General features: G+C 36.7%; 1 protein-coding gene across 1 annotated transcript in view; it reads left to right on the forward strand.

Moving 5' to 3' along the window:
• The first annotated feature begins 309 nt into the window (after positions 1-309).
• Positions 310-21,758, forward strand: part of acad11 (acyl-CoA dehydrogenase family, member 11) — a 43,897-nt gene continuing 22,448 nt past the window's right edge. Inside the window, exons 1-12 of the mRNA XM_053488211.1 lie at positions 310-741; positions 835-934; positions 2,610-2,735; positions 3,098-3,259; positions 3,543-3,707; positions 7,521-7,659; positions 7,972-8,093; positions 8,273-8,379; positions 11,640-11,754; positions 12,694-12,771; positions 13,451-13,589; positions 17,188-17,295. Of these exons, the coding sequence (XP_053344186.1) occupies positions 617-741; positions 835-934; positions 2,610-2,735; positions 3,098-3,259; positions 3,543-3,707; positions 7,521-7,659; positions 7,972-8,093; positions 8,273-8,379; positions 11,640-11,754; positions 12,694-12,771; positions 13,451-13,589; positions 17,188-17,295 (1,486 nt within the window). The 5' untranslated portion in view covers positions 310-616. The remainder of the gene's footprint in view (positions 742-834; positions 935-2,609; positions 2,736-3,097; positions 3,260-3,542; positions 3,708-7,520; positions 7,660-7,971; positions 8,094-8,272; positions 8,380-11,639; positions 11,755-12,693; positions 12,772-13,450; positions 13,590-17,187; positions 17,296-21,758) is intronic.

Consider the following 21,758-nt stretch of genomic DNA (forward strand, 5'->3'; position numbering starts at 1 on the left):
GTATAAGAGTCACATTAATGCAGGCCTGACAGAAGGTTGTCTTGGAAACGTGCTCAGAGTTACAGATGTCATATAAAAACGTCCGTTGTGAAACAAAGTGCAACACAGAATTAGTTCCGAACTCGAGAAATACTCGTTTGCTGTAAAGCTCAAGTAAAAATAAATAAATAAATAAATAAATTTCTAATATACGATTTTATCAAACTTTCAAGCGAGGTGTGATATCCTCCCCCGGACGGAGATTTCTGCAGAGTGTCCTATCTTGTACTAAGAACTGTCTCTTTAAGAAAAGAACACGCCACGCCTGAAGAGGAGGAGAGACTCATGGTAAATTTAAGCAAACCTGTTAGCTAGCTGGTTAGCTTCATGGAGTATGTTGCCATAGCAACTGACTCTCAGTTTAACTGAACTGGCTTTTAGAAACCGAAGTCAGGCTAAACTAACTTCACTACACCTGCCTTCTGATACACAGACCGGATATCATTAGTTTGTTAGGAGTGTACTAATATGGCGTCAGGCTCCGCCTCTGGCTTCAGCAGATAGTAGTTTCATTCGGTACGAAAGCATTGATTTGGAACGCACACTGTATCGTGTCTGGCTTCACAGCGCAGGAGCTATGGACGATCAGACGACACCTGTTCGCCAGCAACATGCTTTTAACGTACAGAACCTGCACCGATATTTGACAGGGAGACTTCACAGTGTTTCAGAAAACACTCCACTTTCTGTCCGGCAGTACAGGTGTGCACTTTCAAGAGTGTATAATGTAAATGTCACTTCCTGACTGTGAACTTGCGTTATAAATATGTATGCACTTTATCTCGCTTGTTAAAGGTCTGGTCAATCCAACCCAACATTTCTTATTCAAAGTCCAGAAAAGAGCTTTGTGCTCAGAAAGAAACCTCATGGATCTTTGCTCCCTGGTGCCCATAAGGTTAGTGAGTCTGTGTTGTTCTTATTTTCTGTTTAACTTTATCTATTCGTGGCGTGGACTTGTGGACTTTTACTCACAGTTTCACAACTGTCAAATAGTGTAATGCAAATGACTCCCTTACTTCCTATTTCTCTCTCCCTTCTCTCCAAGTGGCATAATTTAAGTATTAATTAATAATTCATAGTTAATGACTTTTTATACCCAGTGTTGCACAACTCTGGTCCTGGAGGACCACTGCCCTTCACATTTTAGGGCTTTCTCAGCTCCCAGCACTCCTGATTTAACTGATTAACAGAATTCTCCTCATTCCTAAATGTGTGTGGTAGAATGAAGAAAACAAAAAAATAAGAAGGGCATGGGTCCTCCAGGAATATGGTTGTGAATCACTGTCCTAGGCCCATGTGCGACAGAGAAAATTGAGATTGAAAGTGTATTAATGAAGCAATGCTACAGTGGCCAAAAGTTTTGAAAATGACACAAATATTAATTTTCACAAAGTCTGCCACACCAGTTTTTTTCTTACTATGGTATACTGAAGTATAATTACAGTGGAACCTTGGATTGCGAGCATAATTCGTTCTGGAAGCATGCTTGTACATCAAGACCAATTTCCCCATAAGGAATAATATAAACTCTGATGATTTATTCCACAACCGAAAAATATTCATATAAAAATAGTTAATACAAAATGAAAAGTAAAAATAAAAAAAATTAACCTGCACTTTAACTTTGAAAAGAATCGTGGCTGTAGTGATTGTGACCAGAGAGAGGAAAGGGAGAGGACGGGACGGCTACTGTGTTGGACGACTTTCACACCCATACGTGTGCACATCACACACACACACACACACACACACACACACAAATGCTTTACGCCCGCACACATGGTCACAGTGTTATAGTAGCCACTTCGCTCCAGCTTGTCCGGAGAAGGAAATGCGATGCTACTATAATTCCTGTGTCATGCCAAAAGTAAACCATCCTGAGACCATTCATGTGTGCAGTTGCTTCTCAGGCAAGGCAGTGGGCTCACTCACAATTTTGCCTAAAAACACACCAATGAATAAAAAATGGTACAAAAACATCTTCTGAGTAACTTTTTCAAGTCACCCAAAAACATTTTGGTAATAAACAATTCCTTTTCTGGCATGGTGGAGAACTTTGCCATAAGGCAAAATAGTTAATTAAATGGCTCAGGGAACAAAACTTCGAAATTGGTAAATAAACAAAAACCCACAAATACTCTAAGCATTGATTATGCAAGAATGGGCTGCCATCAGTCAGGATGTGGCACAGAAGTTGATTGACAGCATGCTATTGCAAATTGCAGAGGTTTTAAAAAAAGAAGGGTCAGCACTGCAAATTTTGACTTTTTGCATAAACTTAATGTAACTGTCAATAAAAGTCTTTGACACTTATGAAATGCTTGTAATTATAGTAACAGAGAACATCTAAAAAAAAAAAAATCTAAAGACACTAAAGGAGCAAACTTTGTGAAAATGAATATTTGTGTAATCCTCAAAACTTTTGGCCAATTCTGAAATTTAATATGTATAATTTAAATTTAGATAGATAAGACATGCTGTTTTATCTCTGGCGCAGTGCTATGAATAAATAATAATCATGTTTTTTATTATTTTGTTCTTGTGTTTTGTGTGCATATGTATGTGAACAGGTGGACAGAGAGTATGCTGTGCAAAAAGCCCTGCACTCGATTGACTTTCCTGTTCCTCAGCCGCTGCTTTACTGTTTAGATAGAAATGTTATTGGCACAGAGTTTTACATCATGGAGCATGTTCAGGTCAGACCTCAACCCTATATTAGTCTGTTCCCAGCAAAGTAAACAAAGTATTCCTAGTAAACAGAAATAACAATGTCATGTAGTAAGAAGAATGATAAAATAAATTTTTACTTCTATTCTAAAAACACCATTCAGTGCTCAGTTTTACTGTTTTGATCTAACAGACATGGTTGATATTTTACAGAGTTTGTACTTTTACATCAGTTGTGTTAGAATTAAGAAACCACTACTATGATATGTAGGTTTAATAATATAATGTCTGATTTAGAACCCTTTTAACATTTAAATCCATATATATAATATATATATATATATATATTTGTGTGTGTGTGTGTGCGTGTGTCTTTGGGTATGTGAGACAGGGCCGTATATTCCGGGACCCAAGGTTACCAGGCATTAGTGCAACAGAGCGCAGTGCTCTGTATGTTGCTGCAGTTGAGGTGTTAGCCAGACTTCACTCTGTTGACCTCACCAAGCTTGACCTAGTAGGATTTGGGAAAGGGCCAGGTTACGCCAAAAGACAGGTAAGAATCTAAAGCACATCTTTTATAAAGTGGGCCTCAAATCTACACTAAACCAAATAGTTGCTAATAGTTTTTTTTGTGGAGAGGGACAAGGACTTGGGTTTTAAGCCAGAGGGCTATGAACTCATTTATAATTACTGTATGAAATAAACATTATGATTGTAAATAAATAATAAATGTAAAAATAGTAATGTAATAGAGATTGTTGGCCAGATCATTTGATAAACATCTCATGTTTTTTACTCTTGTCTTATGCCTTCTTTTTTTTATTTTTATTTATAAGGTGTCTACCTGGACAAAGCAGTACAGAGCCTCAGCCAATAGAAGCATTCCAGCTGTGAATGAGCTTTCTGATTGGCTCAGCAATAATTTACCATCCACTGATGACCAAGTGACCCTCGTACATGGGGATTTTAGAATTGATAACCTCATTTTCCATCCTTCAGAGGTACTATTACGTGAATAATGTTGCATACATGCTTTAGCTAATTTAATGGGATACCCTTACTTTGCAAATCAGCACAATAAATAATTTACTGTAGATACAGATGAAGACTTTCAGTTAATGCTCACATCAAGTATTAGCATAAGAATGATATAATATGATTATATGTGCCAAATGGTCTGAATGTGTATTGTAGAAACTGCTAATAATTTGAGATTTAAACAAACTAATCTCCAGAGTTTGCACAGAATGGTTGAAGTTCCCAATCCCTACACTGACCGTCAAATCATAAACAACCCGACAAGAAAGTTGGGACATTTTTAAAAATTTGAATAAAATGAAAACTAAAAGACTTTTAAATCACATGAGCCAATATTTTATTCACAGTAGAACATAGAGAACATAAATGTTTAAACTGAGGAATTTTACAATATAATGTACACAATAAGCTCATTTTAAATTTGATGCCTGCTACTGGTCTCAAAAAAGTTGGGACAGGGACAGGACTACAATAGGGTAGAATCTCCTCTTCTTTTCAAAACAGTTTGAGGACATATGGGCATTGAGATTATAAGTTTCTAGAGTTTTGATGTTGGAATTTGGTTCGATTCTTACCTGATATAGGTTTCCAGCTGCTGAAGAGTCCGTGGTCCTCTTTGATGTATTTTTCATTTAATTATGCACCAAATGTTCTCTGGGAACATTAGGAAGATCTGGACTGTAGACAGACCAATTCAGCACCTGGACACAGGACCATGGTTTTCTACTACAAAACCATGCTATTATATATATATATATATATATATATTTAAATATTATATTATAATATTATAATTACTGTATATTATAATATCTGCAGAATGTGGTTTTGCATTGTCCTGCTGAAATACACACGGCCTTCCTTGAAATAGATGTTGTCTAAAACCTTTATATACCTTTCAGCATTCATAGTGTCTTCCAAACCATGCAAGCTGCCTATACTGTATGCACTTATGCACCCACATACCATCAAAGATGCTGGCTTTTGAACTGAACGCTAATAACATGCTGGATGGTCTTCCTCCTCTTTAGCCTGAAGGACACGTCGTCCGTGATTTCCAACAAGAATGTCATATTTGGACTCGTCTGACCATAGAGCTCTTTTCTACTTTGAAACAGTCCATTTTAAATGAGCCTTGGCCCTCAGGACACGATGCCACTTCTGGACCCTTTTTACATATGGCTTTCTATTTATTTATAGAGCTTTAGTTGGCATCTGCAGATGGCACGGAGGATTGTGTTTACCGACAGTGGTTTTTGGAAGTATTCCTAGGTTAATTTAGTGATGTCAATGACACAGTCATGCCAATGAGTGATGCAGTGTTCTCTAGGGGCCTATAGACTATGGGCATCCAAAACAGGTCTTTAGCTTTGTCCCTTACACACAGATTTCTCCAGTTTCTCTGAATCTTTTGATGATGTTATGCATTGTAGATGATGTTATGCAATTTGACGCTGAGGAACGTTGTTTTTTAAAGTATTTCACAGTCTTTTTATGCACTCTTTCATAGATTGGAGAGTCTCTGCCAATCTTTACTTCTGTGAGACTTTGCCTCTCTAAGACATCCCTTTTATGGCCTAACATGTTAAAGACCTGATGTCAATTAACTTGGCTAAATCTTTTTTAAAACGTCTTTCTTTTTCAGCCCTCTGTTGCCCCTGTCCCAGCTTCTTTGAGACCTGTAGCAGGTATCAAATTTGAAATTTGAAATTAGTAAAATGTATCCGTTTAAACATATGTGTTCTAGTGTGAATAAAATATTGGCTCATGTGATTTGAAAGTCTTTTAGTTTTCATTTTATTCAAATTTAAACAACATCCCAACTTTTCTGGAAACCGGGATGTAGTTAACGGTTGGAGTAAAACAGAGAGACAGAGCAAAGAACTGTACAATAATGGAAGGTCATAAATATTAAAAAGGGTCTGGGGTGCAGACATTGGGAAAATTTAAAGTGGGCAATCAGAGCATAGCCTTAGGTCACCTGATTGTCTATGCAGGTCTGTAAAATTTTGACATTCATTTGGCCAGCATGTCGCACACAGAAAGTTTACATAATAAGTCAGAAATCAACCAAAAATAATTTTCAAAATAATTCTTTGCAAATCAGCACTACTGTAGTACACTCACGGACATTACCAAGGGAAACTGTGATTACACATGCAGAAACTATTTTTATGTGAATTAGATTGATGTGGAAAAGTGATACTACATTTTGTTTCTAATGTTAATGGAAGAATTAAGCATTTTTTACACTGCTGGTATTATCTGTTTTGGGGAAAAGTGTAGGTATGGGATTTAATCGAAAGTTGATTTTGGTGAGGAAATTAATTGAATTAGTTCAGCCTCTTATAGGAAAGTACACACAAATTGTCTGGTGATTGTTTTATTTCTGAAGTCTATGGTTATTTATTTTTTTTTCATTCTGAAGTAAGTGTGAAGAGAAATATCAACCAGGTAGAACTAAGCTTTTCTGTAGCTCAGGATGCTCTCCTTTCATGCTGCATGAAGTTCTACCATTTTAGTTTGCCATTTAGCTTGTAGTTTTCAAATTGTTTGTGCATGCGCAATCAAGGTTTCCCCATGAAAATCTTTCAGGCATAACGGCGAGAGGATGACGAAGGTTTTACACACAAACAAAAACTTTTGGTTATTTCTGATTCTGATTTGCACAGAACAAGCCCTTTAAATTACTTATGTATAATATGAACAATTTAGTACCTGCACATTGATGGGGCTATCATACTATTACATATTCTAATAAAACAAAGATTTCTGTACTTTTCTGTACTTTTTCTTCTGTTCTCTTTTAAAACGCATGGTGATATTACATTTACATATTACTGTACATACAGTATATAAAATGTAGATGAGGATTGTCAGATCATCATACATGGTAAAGTACATATGAACAGTTTGATAGCAAAATAAGAACTCCATTTTTGCAGTTTTGAGAAAAAAAAGTGAAGTGAAGCAAGAATTGCTGCAAACTGATGTAGAATATTTTTGTGAATGTTTTCTTTTCCACAGATGCTAAAAAGCACAAATGCCAAAACACCATGTCAAAATTGTTTTGGTTATATAAAATTAAATTGGTCAATTTGATTATGCAGAAAGCTATAAATCCATCTCGCACAGTTTCATTCCAATAAATAAATCAGTCTGCGCTTGTGTTTGTAATAATTTAATCATGCAATTTAGAATAAATTATGAGGGTTTAGTTTTAATAAAAAGCACACAAAACCTCTTCAATAACCTTTTTAAGAGGTAAAAAGGAGATGTATTGAGTTGAAAGTGAAACAGAAACAGGGTGCTTACTTTAAAGTATCCCACAAAGCTTTAAGTATACAGTACGGTGTTCGGACAACTTCCATAATGTCCTATTTTAAAAAATGTAATGTTGATGTCAGGTGACACATAACTGTCGTTCTATTCTATTCTGCATAGCTAGTAGTCTTGCTACACTTAAAATAAAAAAAAAATGTTTAAAAAAGCTTCTAAAAAAATTATATAGCGGTTTTCAAAGTAAAGGTTTTTTGTTAAAGACAACCTTGTACTGTATGTCAAAGAAAAAAATATTTACCAAAATGACCAATTTACCAAAAACTTGTTTTTGTTTTGCTGTCAAGCTGTTCATACTGCATATTATGACTAAGGCACATTTTAAATGTGGGTTGCTTCTACTTGCTGTCATGGGCAAAAGAAATCAATAAAAAAAATGCATTCTTTGAAAAAAGAAAAATTGAAAAGCAACAAATGTCCTGTATTTTTTAAAACAGGCACGGGTGCTAGCAGTATTGGATTGGGAGTTATCCACAACTGGGCAACCACTTGCAGACCTGACTTACTTCCTCATGCCCCATTACTGCCCATCTTTTCTCAACATCACTGTTCTTGGTGGAGTTAGAGGAATAGAGGGTGAGCCTTTGCTCTTCTGTCTACATTTTACGTTTTCAAATAAGTAAGACCTTGGATTGCAAGTAATTTAGTCTGTGAGTGTTTTGCAAGAAGAGCAAAAACTTTGAATACATTTAAATTTGTTAAAAGAGCAAGGTCTTGCAATATGAGTAGTACATACTGTATACGCTTTGTCTGCCAGGCGTCACATGATCACAATTGAGCCAATGGTTCTTCTCTTGTGCACGGACTGCGGAATTGTGGGTAATCATTGTGGGTAATTAAGACAGTTTTCCTTATGTCCATATTTTCTTAGTATTGTTTCTCTTTTAGGCATTCCTCCTGCAAAAGACTTGATCTCCCTTTATAGCCAATGCAGTGGGATCTCTGCTTCATTCCAACATTATAACTTCTTTATTGCCTTGGCCATGTTTAAAATGGCCTGCATTGCACAGGTACACTTTATTCTTTTGGTTCGGCAACTTGGTATGTATGTCTATTTGTCTGCTTAGGTATTAGTTTCTATTTATCTGCAGGTGTATTGAGTGACATGTGAGCCAGATTTATGCATGTTTGAAAAAAATCTATCTTTGCTCATCTCTTGTGTGTTGTGATGTGTATGTGTTTCTGATAGGGTATTTATGCGAGGTCTTTGTTGGGGAATGCAAGTGCTCCTAATGCAGCTCAGTTTGGTGAAAGTGTGGAACCTTTAGTTCAGCTGGCTCTGAAGATCGCTCACAGGTCATTACACAATCGATTAAATAAATCAAAGTAATTTTTTGGGCATCATTTTATCTATTAAAAAATATCTTGGTGCTAAAATTCATCATATTGCATTAATTCTCACCTCATTAAATCACACTAGTTAGCTGGCGTCTCAGCTTAGATTAAACACAACTTTGTTTCTTTAAATAGAGTTGAGATTATATTCATATTATAGTGCAACAAAAGTCTCTAGTAACTCTGTGTTCAACTTGAGTGATCATTACATATGCTGCCATTGAGTTGATACTAGTTAGCCAAGCATAAATATAAAAATATGAAAACATAGTTGTCAACAACAAATTTATAAAGGGTTCACCATAATAATATCATACTTGCATTATATTGTTAAAATGATTAATGATTCTGCTAAATTATATGCAAGATATAAAAAAAGTTTTGTCTTTGAACCAAAATACTTCAAAATACTAAGCTCTTAGTTGTAGGTTACTGTACAGGGGTTGGACAATGAAACTGAAACACTGACCAATTTAGTGTTGAAGGTTTCATGGCTAAATTTGACAGGCCTGGTGGCCAATCTTCATTGATTGCACATTTCACTAGTTAGAACAGAGTGTTAAGGTTTAATTAGCAGAGTAATAGCACAGTTTGCTTAGAATAGTCCAATGCACAGAACATTATGAGTGACATATCAAAGTTTAAAGGAGGACAAATTGTTGGTGCACATCTGTGACCAAAACAGCAAGTCTTTGTGATGTATCAAGAGCCACAGTATCCAGGGTAATGTCAGCATACCACCAAGAAGGACGAAACACATCCAACAAGAGTAACTGTGGACGCAAGAGGAAGCTGTCTGAAATGGATGTCCAGGTTCTAACCCGGATTGTATCTAAAAAACATAAAACCACAGCTGCCCAACTCACTGCAGAATTAAATGTGCACCTCAATTTTTCTATTTTCGTCAAAACTGTTCGTCGGAAGCTCCACAGGGTCAATGTACATGGCCGGGCAGCTATAGTCAAACCTGGTCACTCCAATGCCAAACGTCGGTTTCAATGGTGCCAGCAGCGAAAATCTTGAGCTTTGGACAATGTGAAACTTGTATTGTTCTCTAATGAGTACACCGTCACTGTCTTTCCCACATCCGGGAGAGTTACGGTGTGGAGAAGCCCCAAAGGATTGTACCACCCAGACTGTTGCATGCCTAGAGTGAAGGATGGGGTGGATCAGTGATGGTTTGGGCTGCAATATTATGGCATTCCCTAGACCCAATACTTGTGCTAGATGCGCGCGTCACTGCCAAGCACTACCGAACCATTCTGGAGGACCATGTGCACCCAGTGGTTCAAACATTGTATCCTTAGGGCAGCCCCGTGTATCAGGATGATAATGCACCAATACACACAGCAAGACTGGTGACAGAGTGGTTCCCATGTCTCCCGTGGCCTGCACAGTCACCAGATCTAAATATTATTGAGCAACTTTGGGGTGTTTGGAGAAGCGAGTCAGGAAACGTTTTCCTCCACCAGCGTCACATAATGACCTGGCCACTATTCTCCAAGAAGAATGGCTCAAAATCCTTCTAGCCACTGTGCAGGATACAGGCAACAGATACAATTGTATCTGTTGATAGATATAATATTATGCCCCTTTAAGCATAAAACGATTAAAATACATTGCAGTGTATTTAGGAAAAAATCCTTCATAACGGGAAGTCATGCAATTATACATAACAGTCAGCAGTACCTCCACACACCTGGGTAGCACAAAGCCATGAAAAAATGTAGGTAAGTAGGAGTGGTACAAAGATTTTCACTTTTGTGAGGAGTAAAAGTTATCTTCTAATAAAACTGCTCAAGCAGCATACAACAGTTTGATTGTTTATATATATATGATCAATTTATCATTTTTTTAATAAAGGTAAATATTTCCTGTTTGCAGTATGTTCTTTTTTTTGTTTTCTAAACTCAGATGGATACATTTTCAAAGCTTTTGTTCCTTTTTGGACCGAACACTAAATTCATGCTTTACAAATGCTTTATGCCTATAGAGTGTTGCCTCAGCATGCAAACACTCCGCCTCAAAAAATTTTTATATTAAAAAAAAAACTGAAATTTTGCAAGAAATTTTGCCATGCAAAGCATTTTTGGCATATGAGTTACACATACGTCCAGGAACCATTCAAAAATTGTTTATGTCAAAGCCACGCGAAGTGGGGTTTTATTTTGTTTTTGTTTTTTACCCATTGTGTGCTAGATTTTCTTAATATGATAGCAAGGACAGTATGAAGAAAAAAAGGGAGCCATTTTCAGTTTCATTTTAAGCAGTTGGTGCCACAAGGAATCATCAGTTAGGTTAATTGAGGTTTAATGTCTATTTACTGTATTTCATATTTTACTTAATTTATAAGTCTTTTTAATGAGTTTTAATTGTTTTTATATGCAAAAATCTGATTATATTGTTAAAATTGGTAATATTTTTGGGTGGCCAACCGGATTATCTGCATTTACCTTATTTCCTATAGGAAAATGTGTTTCGCAATATAAGATTTTGCCTTAAGATCTCACCTCCAGAGTAGATTAAATTCATATGCCGAGGCACCACTGTATTGCTTTCTCTGGACATTTATCTTACTTTGACACAGTTTGGTTTTTAAGGCATGTGACAGTGTTTTAAAAATTTCTCCATTAAGCACATTTTTTACCATTAAGATCTTTAATAAAAGTAGACTAATTTCAGACTGTGCTGGGGTGTCTTAAGGTATGCTAGATCTAGCTGACTAGTATTAGTCAGTGAGCATAAATTTTGTAATGATTGTGTATAAAGCATATCACAAAATGCAGCACCTAAAATTCATAAATTGCCATAGAACTAAAATCTACATTGCTTTAGACCTTCTGACACAACATTAGCATGTTTGCTTAAAAAAGGGGACTTCATATACTGAAAAACCTTTTGTTTTAGTTTTTTTTGTAGCTGGAATAAATTCTGTGAATCCTGTACCAGGATATTGTAAGCCAAAACGTAGTTCCTCCTGCTATGAGGTCTAGAGCTTTAAAAAAGACTAATAGAGCTTTAAAAAAGCTCTATTAGTCATAGAGCTTTAAAAAAGACTAATGTACTTATTTATAATAAACAAAACTCATGTTCAGAAGTTTACATTAAACTGTGTAGATTTTATCTCTAAATATCACATTTTTCTTAATAACTTTAATTTTTGCAAATCTTTATGAAAGGTGCAATTAAGTATTCATTTCATGTTTGTCTTTTGTGCTTAGCTCCTCATTGGTTCTGCAAGTGCCTGATAAGTTATTTCTCCAGTCTGCCAAAGGTTATGATGTCCATCAGCAGGTTAAGTTGTTCATGAAGCAGCACATTCTGCCTGCTCAGAAGGTAAGCTCTGGTCAATTCCAAAGGAATTTCATTGATCTAACAGTGATCTAACATCCATGTAAGCATATAATCCTAATCTAAAAACATTTTTTCTGTCTTTTTTGTATGTTTTTTTTATGTTTGCTCACTTAAAATAAACTAAAAATGCATTTGCCTCCTTTGCAGAAACCTGACCTTTTTGCTTTCCATGTAATATCAAACCTGATTGGCTGCTAGCTGTCAAAGTGGAGTCAATTTTTTTTTTCATACAGAAAAATGTTTCTCAGATTTTATAGCACTTCTGCCAGAGCCGACTGGGATTTACTAATACAGGATTATCAGGGTGACACACAGCAGCGTAGCAACATTATACAGTATTAGAGCGGGGACACACTACACAACTTTCACAATCTAAAACATTTTAAAAAGACTAGGACCATACACTAACTGACTGATGTCTACACATTTTTATGGAGACTCAAAAATGGTGGATTATATATTCAGTTGTGGATTATATAAATGACTGCACCAGATGAGGAATCACAGATTACACGACATGTTAATCCAACTGAGCAAGAGTAAACTTTTATGATGAAGAAGAGGGGGGGAAAATGATCAGATAGAAACAGCAGTAGTTTAATCTAGTCTGCGCTAAAAAGAAAAATGGCCAGGTGCCCACCTGTGAATTGGCTTTCCTTCTTTTTTTTTATGATTGACTTATTTTTTCTACATGCCTGCAAACATGTGCATGTTGCACCTGTTGTCACGCTGAAAAATCAAACATTTATATACTGAGACTCACGTGGGGAAGAATCTGTTTCCACTTGGCAGAACAGACATGGGAATGGGTATAAGAGTGTAAAAGAGTTCATAACATCATTAGTGGCATTTAGACTTAGTCAGTTTCTTACAGTCCACTAGCTAGGGAAAGTCTTTAATTGTAGACTGTCTTTAATTTAGGAAATTACTGAGTACTATGTCAAACACAGCAACGGCCCAGAGAGATGGCAAACACCCCCAATGCTGGAGGAACTAAAGGTAAAAAACACACAAAAAATTTAAATGTATTGCATTTTGTGTACATGTTGTCCTCTACGTACGAATGAGTTCCGTTCCAGGCGCACGTTCATGAGTCAGATTCAGTCTTAGGTTCGACTTTAAATTATGAAGAATCTCTTTAGTCTCTGCAACTTTAAATTGTGAGTGGAATCCCGGACACAAATTTGTCTCCAAGCTGTTTTCCACTGTATTGGACTATGAACTCTGTTTTGTTGAGGATTTTTTGAAATTAGGATTATTCACATTCAGGACAGCTTTATAGGACAGCCAATTTCTGTTACAGTGCTTCCGGACTGATTCATTGAAACTGGTGAGGCCGACTCGTTTCTCCGGCTACTCCACATGCACAAATACAATATACCGGACTTTAGAATAGTTTCACTTTCACACTGAATATTTTGTATATAATTGTAAATATTGGTATCTGGTGCACTGCATTTTGGTTAATTTTTTTGGTACAAAACACGAGCTACTTTCGTAGCTCATTTGTTGGCAACTTTGAATGTTCATAGAACCATTGTTCGTTTGTATCTTTGGAAATTTGTAACTCAAATGTTCGTTAGTTGGGGAATACTTGTAAAAGAATAAGGTGCTCAGTTCCTTTAGTACACTGTTTTTAAATATGCCTGTCCTATGGTAAGAAAGTGTGTGTGTTTAGGTAAAAGCTCGTGCTGCTGGACTGTGGAATCTGTTCCTGCCTTCAGTGAGTGGACTTTCTCAGCTGGATTACTGCTACATAGCTGAGGAAACTGGACGATGCTTTTATGCCCCTGAGGTCTTCAACTGCCAGGCTCCAGGTCTGTTTATCTGTTAATATGTATAAAAGCAGAACTAGTATTCTAAATCAGAACAGTAGTGCTTGGATTCTTCTGGTTTGTGTGCATCCATAAAGTGCAAAACACTTTAACAAATAAAGTAAAAGCAATGATCAAAAAACAACTACTATACAATGGGCATTTGAAATTGATAGACAAACACACATACACACACACACACCAGTTTAATGTACTTACAATAAAGGTTCATTATTTTAATTATGAATGATAGAGATGATAGAGTTTTAGTTCACATGCACTAAAATGTTTGGTTATTTATTTCTCACACAGAATGTCTATGAGCGTACTATAGAGTGGTGCTAATTTGCAGAGGCCAAGTCCTTTATTCGGTTATTTTATTTTTGGCAGCACTTATTAAATGACAATAACTGACAGTAGTAATTTTCTGTTCTAATACAGTAGCTTACACAAATAGAATAACAGTTTTAAATAACCTGGGTATAATATAAACCAAGCAAAGTTACCCAGAATAAAATATGTTTACTGCTTATAATTAATTTATAACTTATTATAAGACTTATTTTTAAGGTGGCATGCTTTTGTATTAATAATAGTGATAATAAATGTCTTTGTCAAATTTTAGAGACTTGTGACCTGCACAGAATTATTTTAAAATATTTTATATAAACAGTATCTCACAAAATTGAGATTTCAATTTCTCATTTTTCAGCATTTCAGCAACCACTTCTCAAGTGTTCTCAAGGGACAATATTATAGAAGTGAAAATTGGATATACTTTAGAGTAATCAATGTGCAGTTTGTATAGCAGTACAGAGTGTCAATATTTTATGTGAGTACCATTGTTATCTAGCACGGCCTTAATCCTCCTGTGCATAGAATTCACCAGATCTGCACGTTTTGTTTGCCGGGATCCTCTTCCACTACACCATAATGATATCACAGAGCTGCTGGATGTTAGACACATGGTGCTTCGCCACCTTCCGCTTGAGGAGACCACACAGGTTCTCAATAAAGTTCAGCAGTGGCGGCTGGTGAATATTTTTCCTGGTGGGGCTGATGTGACAAAATATTTCTTTGCTTAGTCCAATATAAGAATTAAAATCAACAGTCAGACGATGATTACAATTCTTCTTCTTCTTTGTCTTTCGGCTGTTCCCTTTCAGGGGTCGCCACAGCGAATCATCTGCCTCCATCTAACCCTATCCTCTGCATCCTCTTCTCTCACACCAACTACCTTCATGTCCTCTCTCACTGCATCCATAAATCTCCTCTTTGGTCTTCCTCTAGACCTCCTGCCTGGCAGTTCCAACCTCAGCATCCTTCTACCGATATATTCACAATCTCTCCTCTGAACATGTCCAAACCACCTCAATCTGGCCTCTCTGACTTTATCTCCAAAACATCTAACGTGGGTTGTCCCTCTGATAAACTCATTCTTAATCCTATCCATCCTTGTCACTCCCAAAGAGAACCTCAACATCTTTAGCTCTGCTACCTCCAACTCTGCCTCCTGTCTTTTCTTCAGTGCCACCGTCTCTAAGCCGTAGAGCATCGCTGGTCTCACCACTGTCCTGTACACCTTTCCTTTCATTCTCGCTGATACTCTTTTATCGCACAACACACCTGACACTTTTCTCCACCCATTCCAACCTGCCTGTACCCGCCTCTTCACCTCCTTTCCACACTCCCCGTTGCTCTGGACCGTTGACCCCAAGTACTTAAAATCCTGCACCTTCTTTACCTCTGCTCCCTGTAGCCTCACCGATCCTCCTGGGTCCCTCTCATTCACACACATGTATTACATGTATAACGATGATTACAATTAACAGTAATGATTTAATCTCCTCCTCAAAATCACCAGTTTCACAGATAAAGTAAATGAACAAATTTCCATTGTATAATACGCCATGCATGCTTAAGAGAGTATCAAATACAATAATCAACATCAAAGGGTATGATCAGCTGGATCACCTTTCAAGCAAAGTTGCATCTCAAAGTGGTTCACACAAAGAAAAAGAGTTTTAAAAATGCTATTTAACACAACAGTCTAAATATAGTCGGGTATATTAATAAGGATCTCACCGAATTTGGTGGAAACTGCTCTTCGCTCGTTAAGTTCGCCATCATTACTCTGATTGACCGCGCCTCTCTCTGATTGGCCGCGCCTCAAAAGAAAAAAAAATTAAATCTCGCGGTATTTTCTGCTGCTTGGGGCAGAATTTTTAGCGCCCCAAGACCATAAAATTCTGAGAAACTGATTGGCCGCATATTTATTAATTTACCCTAGCAACAGTACATGACGGGCTATTTGGCTGCACTCAGGGGCGCTTTTTCTCAGCGCCCCATGACAGAAACGATACAAGTCTGTCTGTGGAAATTCACTGGTGAATGAATGTCACCAGGTGGGAAATGTTGTATATGTTATTTATATCGCATGTAGGCACATACTGGTGGGCAAACCGAATTTAAAAACTTAATTTGTAAAAAATATATTTTACATTTTTAGCCCCTCTTATCAGGGAGGGCGGTGCCCCAGCGCCCCCTATGGGCCGGCCGCCACTGGAGTTCAGGTCTAAAGACATATTTGGCCACTGATAAACACATGAACATGGTTTGCATGGTTAAAGATGTACAGCTGTTATCACTTAAGGTGTACTCACTTGTTGTTGCCAGCTATTTTGACATTAATGACTCTATGTTGAGTTATTTTTTAAGGACAGTAAATCTATACTGTTTTACAATCTGAACATTTACTACTCTAAAATATATCCAAGTTTCGTTTCTATAGTATTGTCTTTCGAGAAGATGCATTAAAATTAGTGGGGTGTGCTCACTTTTGTGAGTGGGTATATTGTGTGTGTGTGTGTGTGTGTGTGTGTGTGTGTGTGTGTAACTACAGTAGTTTTTGTCCACATTTCAAATTGGTAAATGAATAATGAACCCTGTACAGTTTATTATACAGTGATGTACTGTACCCAATTTACAGAATAAAACTTAATAAAACTTACTTTATCATTTTGTACTTATTTGCCATTTAAAATAACAATATCTTTCAAGTTAAACACGAAGCCAAAACATATTTTAATTGATTGTAGCATAGACAATTTAAATTGGTAGATGATTACATCAGTATTCCATAAGATACATTATGTTGAACAAATTCATGAATTATACTGTAAAACGTTTTTATATTCAGTCAGCATATTTCTATCTCATAGTATTTTTGTTTTGTTTTTTGAAAAAGAAAATTATTTTTATAAAAATGTATTTATTTATATTTATTAAAATATTATTATTATTTAGCAGTTTTTGCAAGGCTAAGATGACAGCAAACTGGAAAATTATAGCTTCTTCTTTTCAATTTTTACAGTGATAGTCATGCCCTGTGTCCAATTAGAACCAAGCACATGTTGATGTTCTTTAAGGATATGCACTTTTTATTTTAAGTTAATGCTATGTTTTTGGTTTTGTTTGTTTTATATTGTTTCTTCTTCTTCTTATTATTATTATTATTATTTATTCATTTATTCATTTAATTACTTGCTTGTAAGTATTCAGTTTAAGGACACTGCATTTACACAGCCTCTTTCTTTTTCAGATTCAGGGAATATGGAGGTGCTGCATCTGTTTGGTTCTAAAGAGCAGAAAAAGCTCTGGCTAGAGCCCTTATTGCGAGGAGACATACGTTCCTGCTTTTGCATGACTGGTAAGAACACAAGTTTGTTGACACACTTACATGATTTCACTTTTTATTACACAAAGTTGATACTTTAACTTGCTGAACTGTAATAACTACAGTGACACTGTCTGTAGTAAAAACAGAATATTTAAACATAATTGGACTATAATCAGATAATCAGACCAGGAATTTTTTTTCCAGTTTTCTGCTGGCCAGTTTGGGTGATCCCATAAGAATTGTAGCCTTAGTTTCATGTTATTAGCTGACAGGAGTGGCACCCATTGAGTGCCACTCATTACATGTGTTCTCTATTTTAGACCATTTTTTATAAACCTCCTTTACAAATTACTGCATCAGTGACGGTGCTGGGGCATTGACCTTCTGATCACTAATCCAGAGCCATAACCTTCAGAGCTACCATCAAAATGAACTATAAATATTATTAAACAAAATGGCTTAAATTGCTGAAATACAGAACAATACATTTCCCATATTTTATATATAATATATGTTAAAATAATATATATCATTTTGAAATGGGTAGAGTGATGGTGAGGGTTAGATGGTGTGACTCAGAAAAAAGGACAATTTCTTAGTGTTGTCACCACACACGGTAATGGATATTATGCAGTCCCATGCCATGTGTGAAAATGTATGCTGCATTTTGTGTGCATTGTGTGATTTTGAATTCCATGACACATTCTGTGGATTGTTCTGTGGATGGTATAGAATTTGTTTTTCCTAGTTATGAAGGACATTTTATGGCAATTATATTTTTATGGTTTGGGGATTATAGGGTTCGATTTTGTCTCATATTTAAGGATACGACTTACTTTTGAGGAAGAAGTAGCTTATTGGGAAAAGTGCAAGATGTAAATAGAAATGCCAAGTGAGCTTCTTTCTCCCCAGCAAGAAATAAGTGAAATAAGTGGATTTAAAAGCTGATTTGGAGTGGATGAGGAAGTGTATGTGTGACTTCCAGTTTTATGAAAGATCTCTCTGGCTTTCTCAAAACTGGAAATAAACAGTCCCTTAATAAAAACCTTTGATTAATGATTAGTCATTGCCTCAATGATCCCAATGGTCCCAATAACAAAACTAAGCTTTCTCTCAATAAAGCTTTACCTAAAATAAGCAAATCCCTACAGCATCTCTGACTGGTGGCACAGGAGCAATGTCCACACATAAACCATAGCGTTCGTAGGGCTTATAAAGATGTGTCATGAGGTGTCATGCATCTGCAATAATTACTAACCTCAGGGCATTGCCTAGCAACTGGTTATGGGACTGCCTTAGGCAGTTAAAAAATTTTAAGAGGTCCTGTTGGTGAAGGTGATTTTCTTTTAGATAAATTCAAGGTTTATAATTCCCTCCATAAATCTGGATTAGATATGAGAACTATATAATGGTGGTTTTATGACATATGTGGTATGTTAATGTAAAAGTTTGTAATGTTTCATTTTGTACCGCAGGAGTGCGGTGTCTTTTTCTGTGGTTAATGAATCAAGATTGTGCCATATGGGGCTGTGTTTGTTTCCTTCGTGGCAGCTCAAACCACTCTACATATTTTGCTCTGATTTTTCTTAGTCATTTCTGCTCACAGCGCCGTCACTCACTCAGTCTCTCTCTCTCTTTCTAACACAAAGTGTGGGCACATCTTCTAATTCCATGGTCTTTCTTGACTTTCTACATTATTTCTAGCTCTGCTGCAAAGGTAAGTTTTGCTTTCCTGGGATGGTCTTCATGGGGGCCATGCTTGATGGGTTTTGCAAAGGCACTTGAGAGTATTGTTTTTAAAAGAACAGTAGTCTAGAACAGCTGAGCTTCTGTGTCTTAAAATAACAACTGACTGTGGCTGTTACTTAATTACTTAATGTCATATGTGTTATTTTATAGTTTTGAAAAAAATCAAAACTTTTTGACTGGTGTGCCATATGTGCTTGAACCATGTGTTATCTTTTGGTGTTTAAGACCAAACTTAAACCTTCTTAAAAAAATTAAAAATTCTTTAACCTGTATGCAGCATTGTTTTTTATGATATTTTGCTTGATGACTGTTGTGTCAACTTTACAGTAGTGTTTGAGTTGGGGTGGGTTGGCACTGGCTCACCAGTTCTCAGAGTGAGGGATGTGTGTTGGCCCAATCTAAAAATTTTTGAGCCCAATCTAAACTCGATTGTTGAGTTTTTAATCACCATTTAATTGATCATCCTTTGAGTGGTTCGTCAGTAACCCACTTTTTCTAGCTCTGTACCTTCTACCATATTCCCCAAGTCTAATAGAGGAATTATTTTCAGCATGGTGGTGGAGAGTGTACAGACTCAGACTTCACATGTCTCACTACTCCATGCAGTTGAGGATACCTGTGATGCCATCCACACAGATAAATACCATGGCAGGCACTTTTTTTCACACTGCTTGGCCAGGGAGAACATTGTAGCCAATGTGGATGAGGTCCTCTGGCCTGCCTAGGATCAGAGGCGAGATGAATTATGATCTGTTTAATTTAATTTTGCATTGATTTTCTTTGTAGTGTCTCTTATTGTACTTACAGTACATACACTCACCTAAAGGATTATTAGGAACACCATATTAATACGGTGTTTGACCCCCTTTCGCCTTAGAACTGCCTCAATTCTACGTGGCATTGATTTAACAAGGTGCTGAAAGCATTCTTTAGAAATGTTGGCCCATATTGATAGGATAGCATCTTGCAGTTGATGGAGATTTGTGGGATGCATATCCAGGGCACAAAGCTCCCGTTCCACCAAATCCTATTGGCTCTATTGGGTTGAGATTTGGTGACTGTGGTGGCCATTTTAGTACAGTGAACTCATTGTCATGTTCAAGAAACTAATTTGAAATGATTCAAGCTTTGTGACATGGTGCATTATCCTGCTGGAAGCAGCCATCAGAGGGTGGGTACATGGTGGTCATAAAGGGATGGACATGGTCAGAAACAATGCTCAGGTAGCCCGTGGCATTTAAACGATGCCTAATTGGCACTAAGGGGCCTAAAGTGTGCCAAGGAAACATCCCCCACCCCATTACACCACCACCACCAGCCTGCACAGTGGTAACAAGGCATGATGGATCCATGTTCTCATTCTGTTTACGCCAAATTCTGACTTTACCATTTGAATGTCTCAACAGAAATTGAGACTCATCGGACCAGGCAACACTTTTCCAGTCTTCAACTGTCTAATTTTGGTGAGCTCGTGCAAATTGTAGCCATTTTTTCCTATTTGTAGTGGAGACGAGTGGTACCCGGTGGGGTCTTCTGCTGTTGTAGCCCATCCGCCTCAATGTTGTGCGTTTTGTGGCTTCACAAATGCTTTGCTACATACCTCGGTTGTAACAAGTGGTTATTTCAGTCGAAGTTTCTCTTATGCAGCTTGAATCAGTCGACCCATTCTCCTTTGACCTCTAGCATCAACAAGGCATTTTCGCCCACAGGACTGCCGCATACTGGATGTTTTTCCCTTTTTACACCATTCTTTGTAAACCCTAAAAATGGTTGTGCGTGAAAATCCCAGTAACTGAGCAGATTGTAAAATACTCAGACCGGCCCGTCTGGCACCAACAACCATGCCACGTTTAAAATTGCTTAAATTACCTTTCTTTCCCATTCTGACATTCAGTTTGGAGTTCAGGAGATTGTCTTGACCAGGACCACACCCCTAATCGCATTGAAGCAACTGCCATGTGATTGGTTGATTAGATAATTGCATTAATGAGAAATTTAACAGGTGATCCTTTAAATGAGTGTAGGTTATATTATTGCGTTTTGCTACATACTATGTTAAATAGGTAATATTTGTGTTGCATAAACAAGTAGTACTGTAAATGCTATATTGGGACAAAAAATCTTACACTTTGACAAAATAAGAAACAGGTAAATTCTTTCCACACACTTGTATGCAATTAAATATGTAACAACATCACATGAAGCCAAAACATACATAAACAATTTTGATAGTACTATAGGATAATTTATAACATCAATGTTTTTTGATGCTTTATAAGACATAAGCTCGTGATAGCTGTGTGTATTATTTTGGTGAAAGCAATCAGTTTTGAGAAGAGGGAACATGGTTTAGGGTTTACAGCGGTGGCATTGTGGTTTAGTGGTTAGCGCCGTGCCTTGCACCTCTAGGATCAAGGCTTTAGTTCCCACTTTGTTAAAGACCTAATGAAGTGGCTTATGCACAGTGCTGTAAATAGTGGTAATATTTATTGTATATGCAGTGAAAGTTACATCCACTTCCAAAGAATAACTGAAACATTATAATAGCTTTTTTTTTCTCTACACAGTGTCCATGTTTGTTATAATGTCATTCAGTGATCACATAACACATAAGTTACATTTTCCTGATTGGAAACGTCACTTGATCAAAAACGTATGCCTCATGCAGTTGTACAGGTTTTCCTAATAAAGTGAACAGTGAGTATTTTTCTGAAAAAAAAATCTGAAAGTGATCAGTTCAATAG

The sequence above is a fragment of the Clarias gariepinus genome, chromosome 26 (assembly GCF_024256425.1).
Source record: "Clarias gariepinus isolate MV-2021 ecotype Netherlands chromosome 26, CGAR_prim_01v2, whole genome shotgun sequence".
Classification (NCBI taxonomy): domain Eukaryota; kingdom Metazoa; phylum Chordata; class Actinopteri; order Siluriformes; family Clariidae; genus Clarias; species Clarias gariepinus.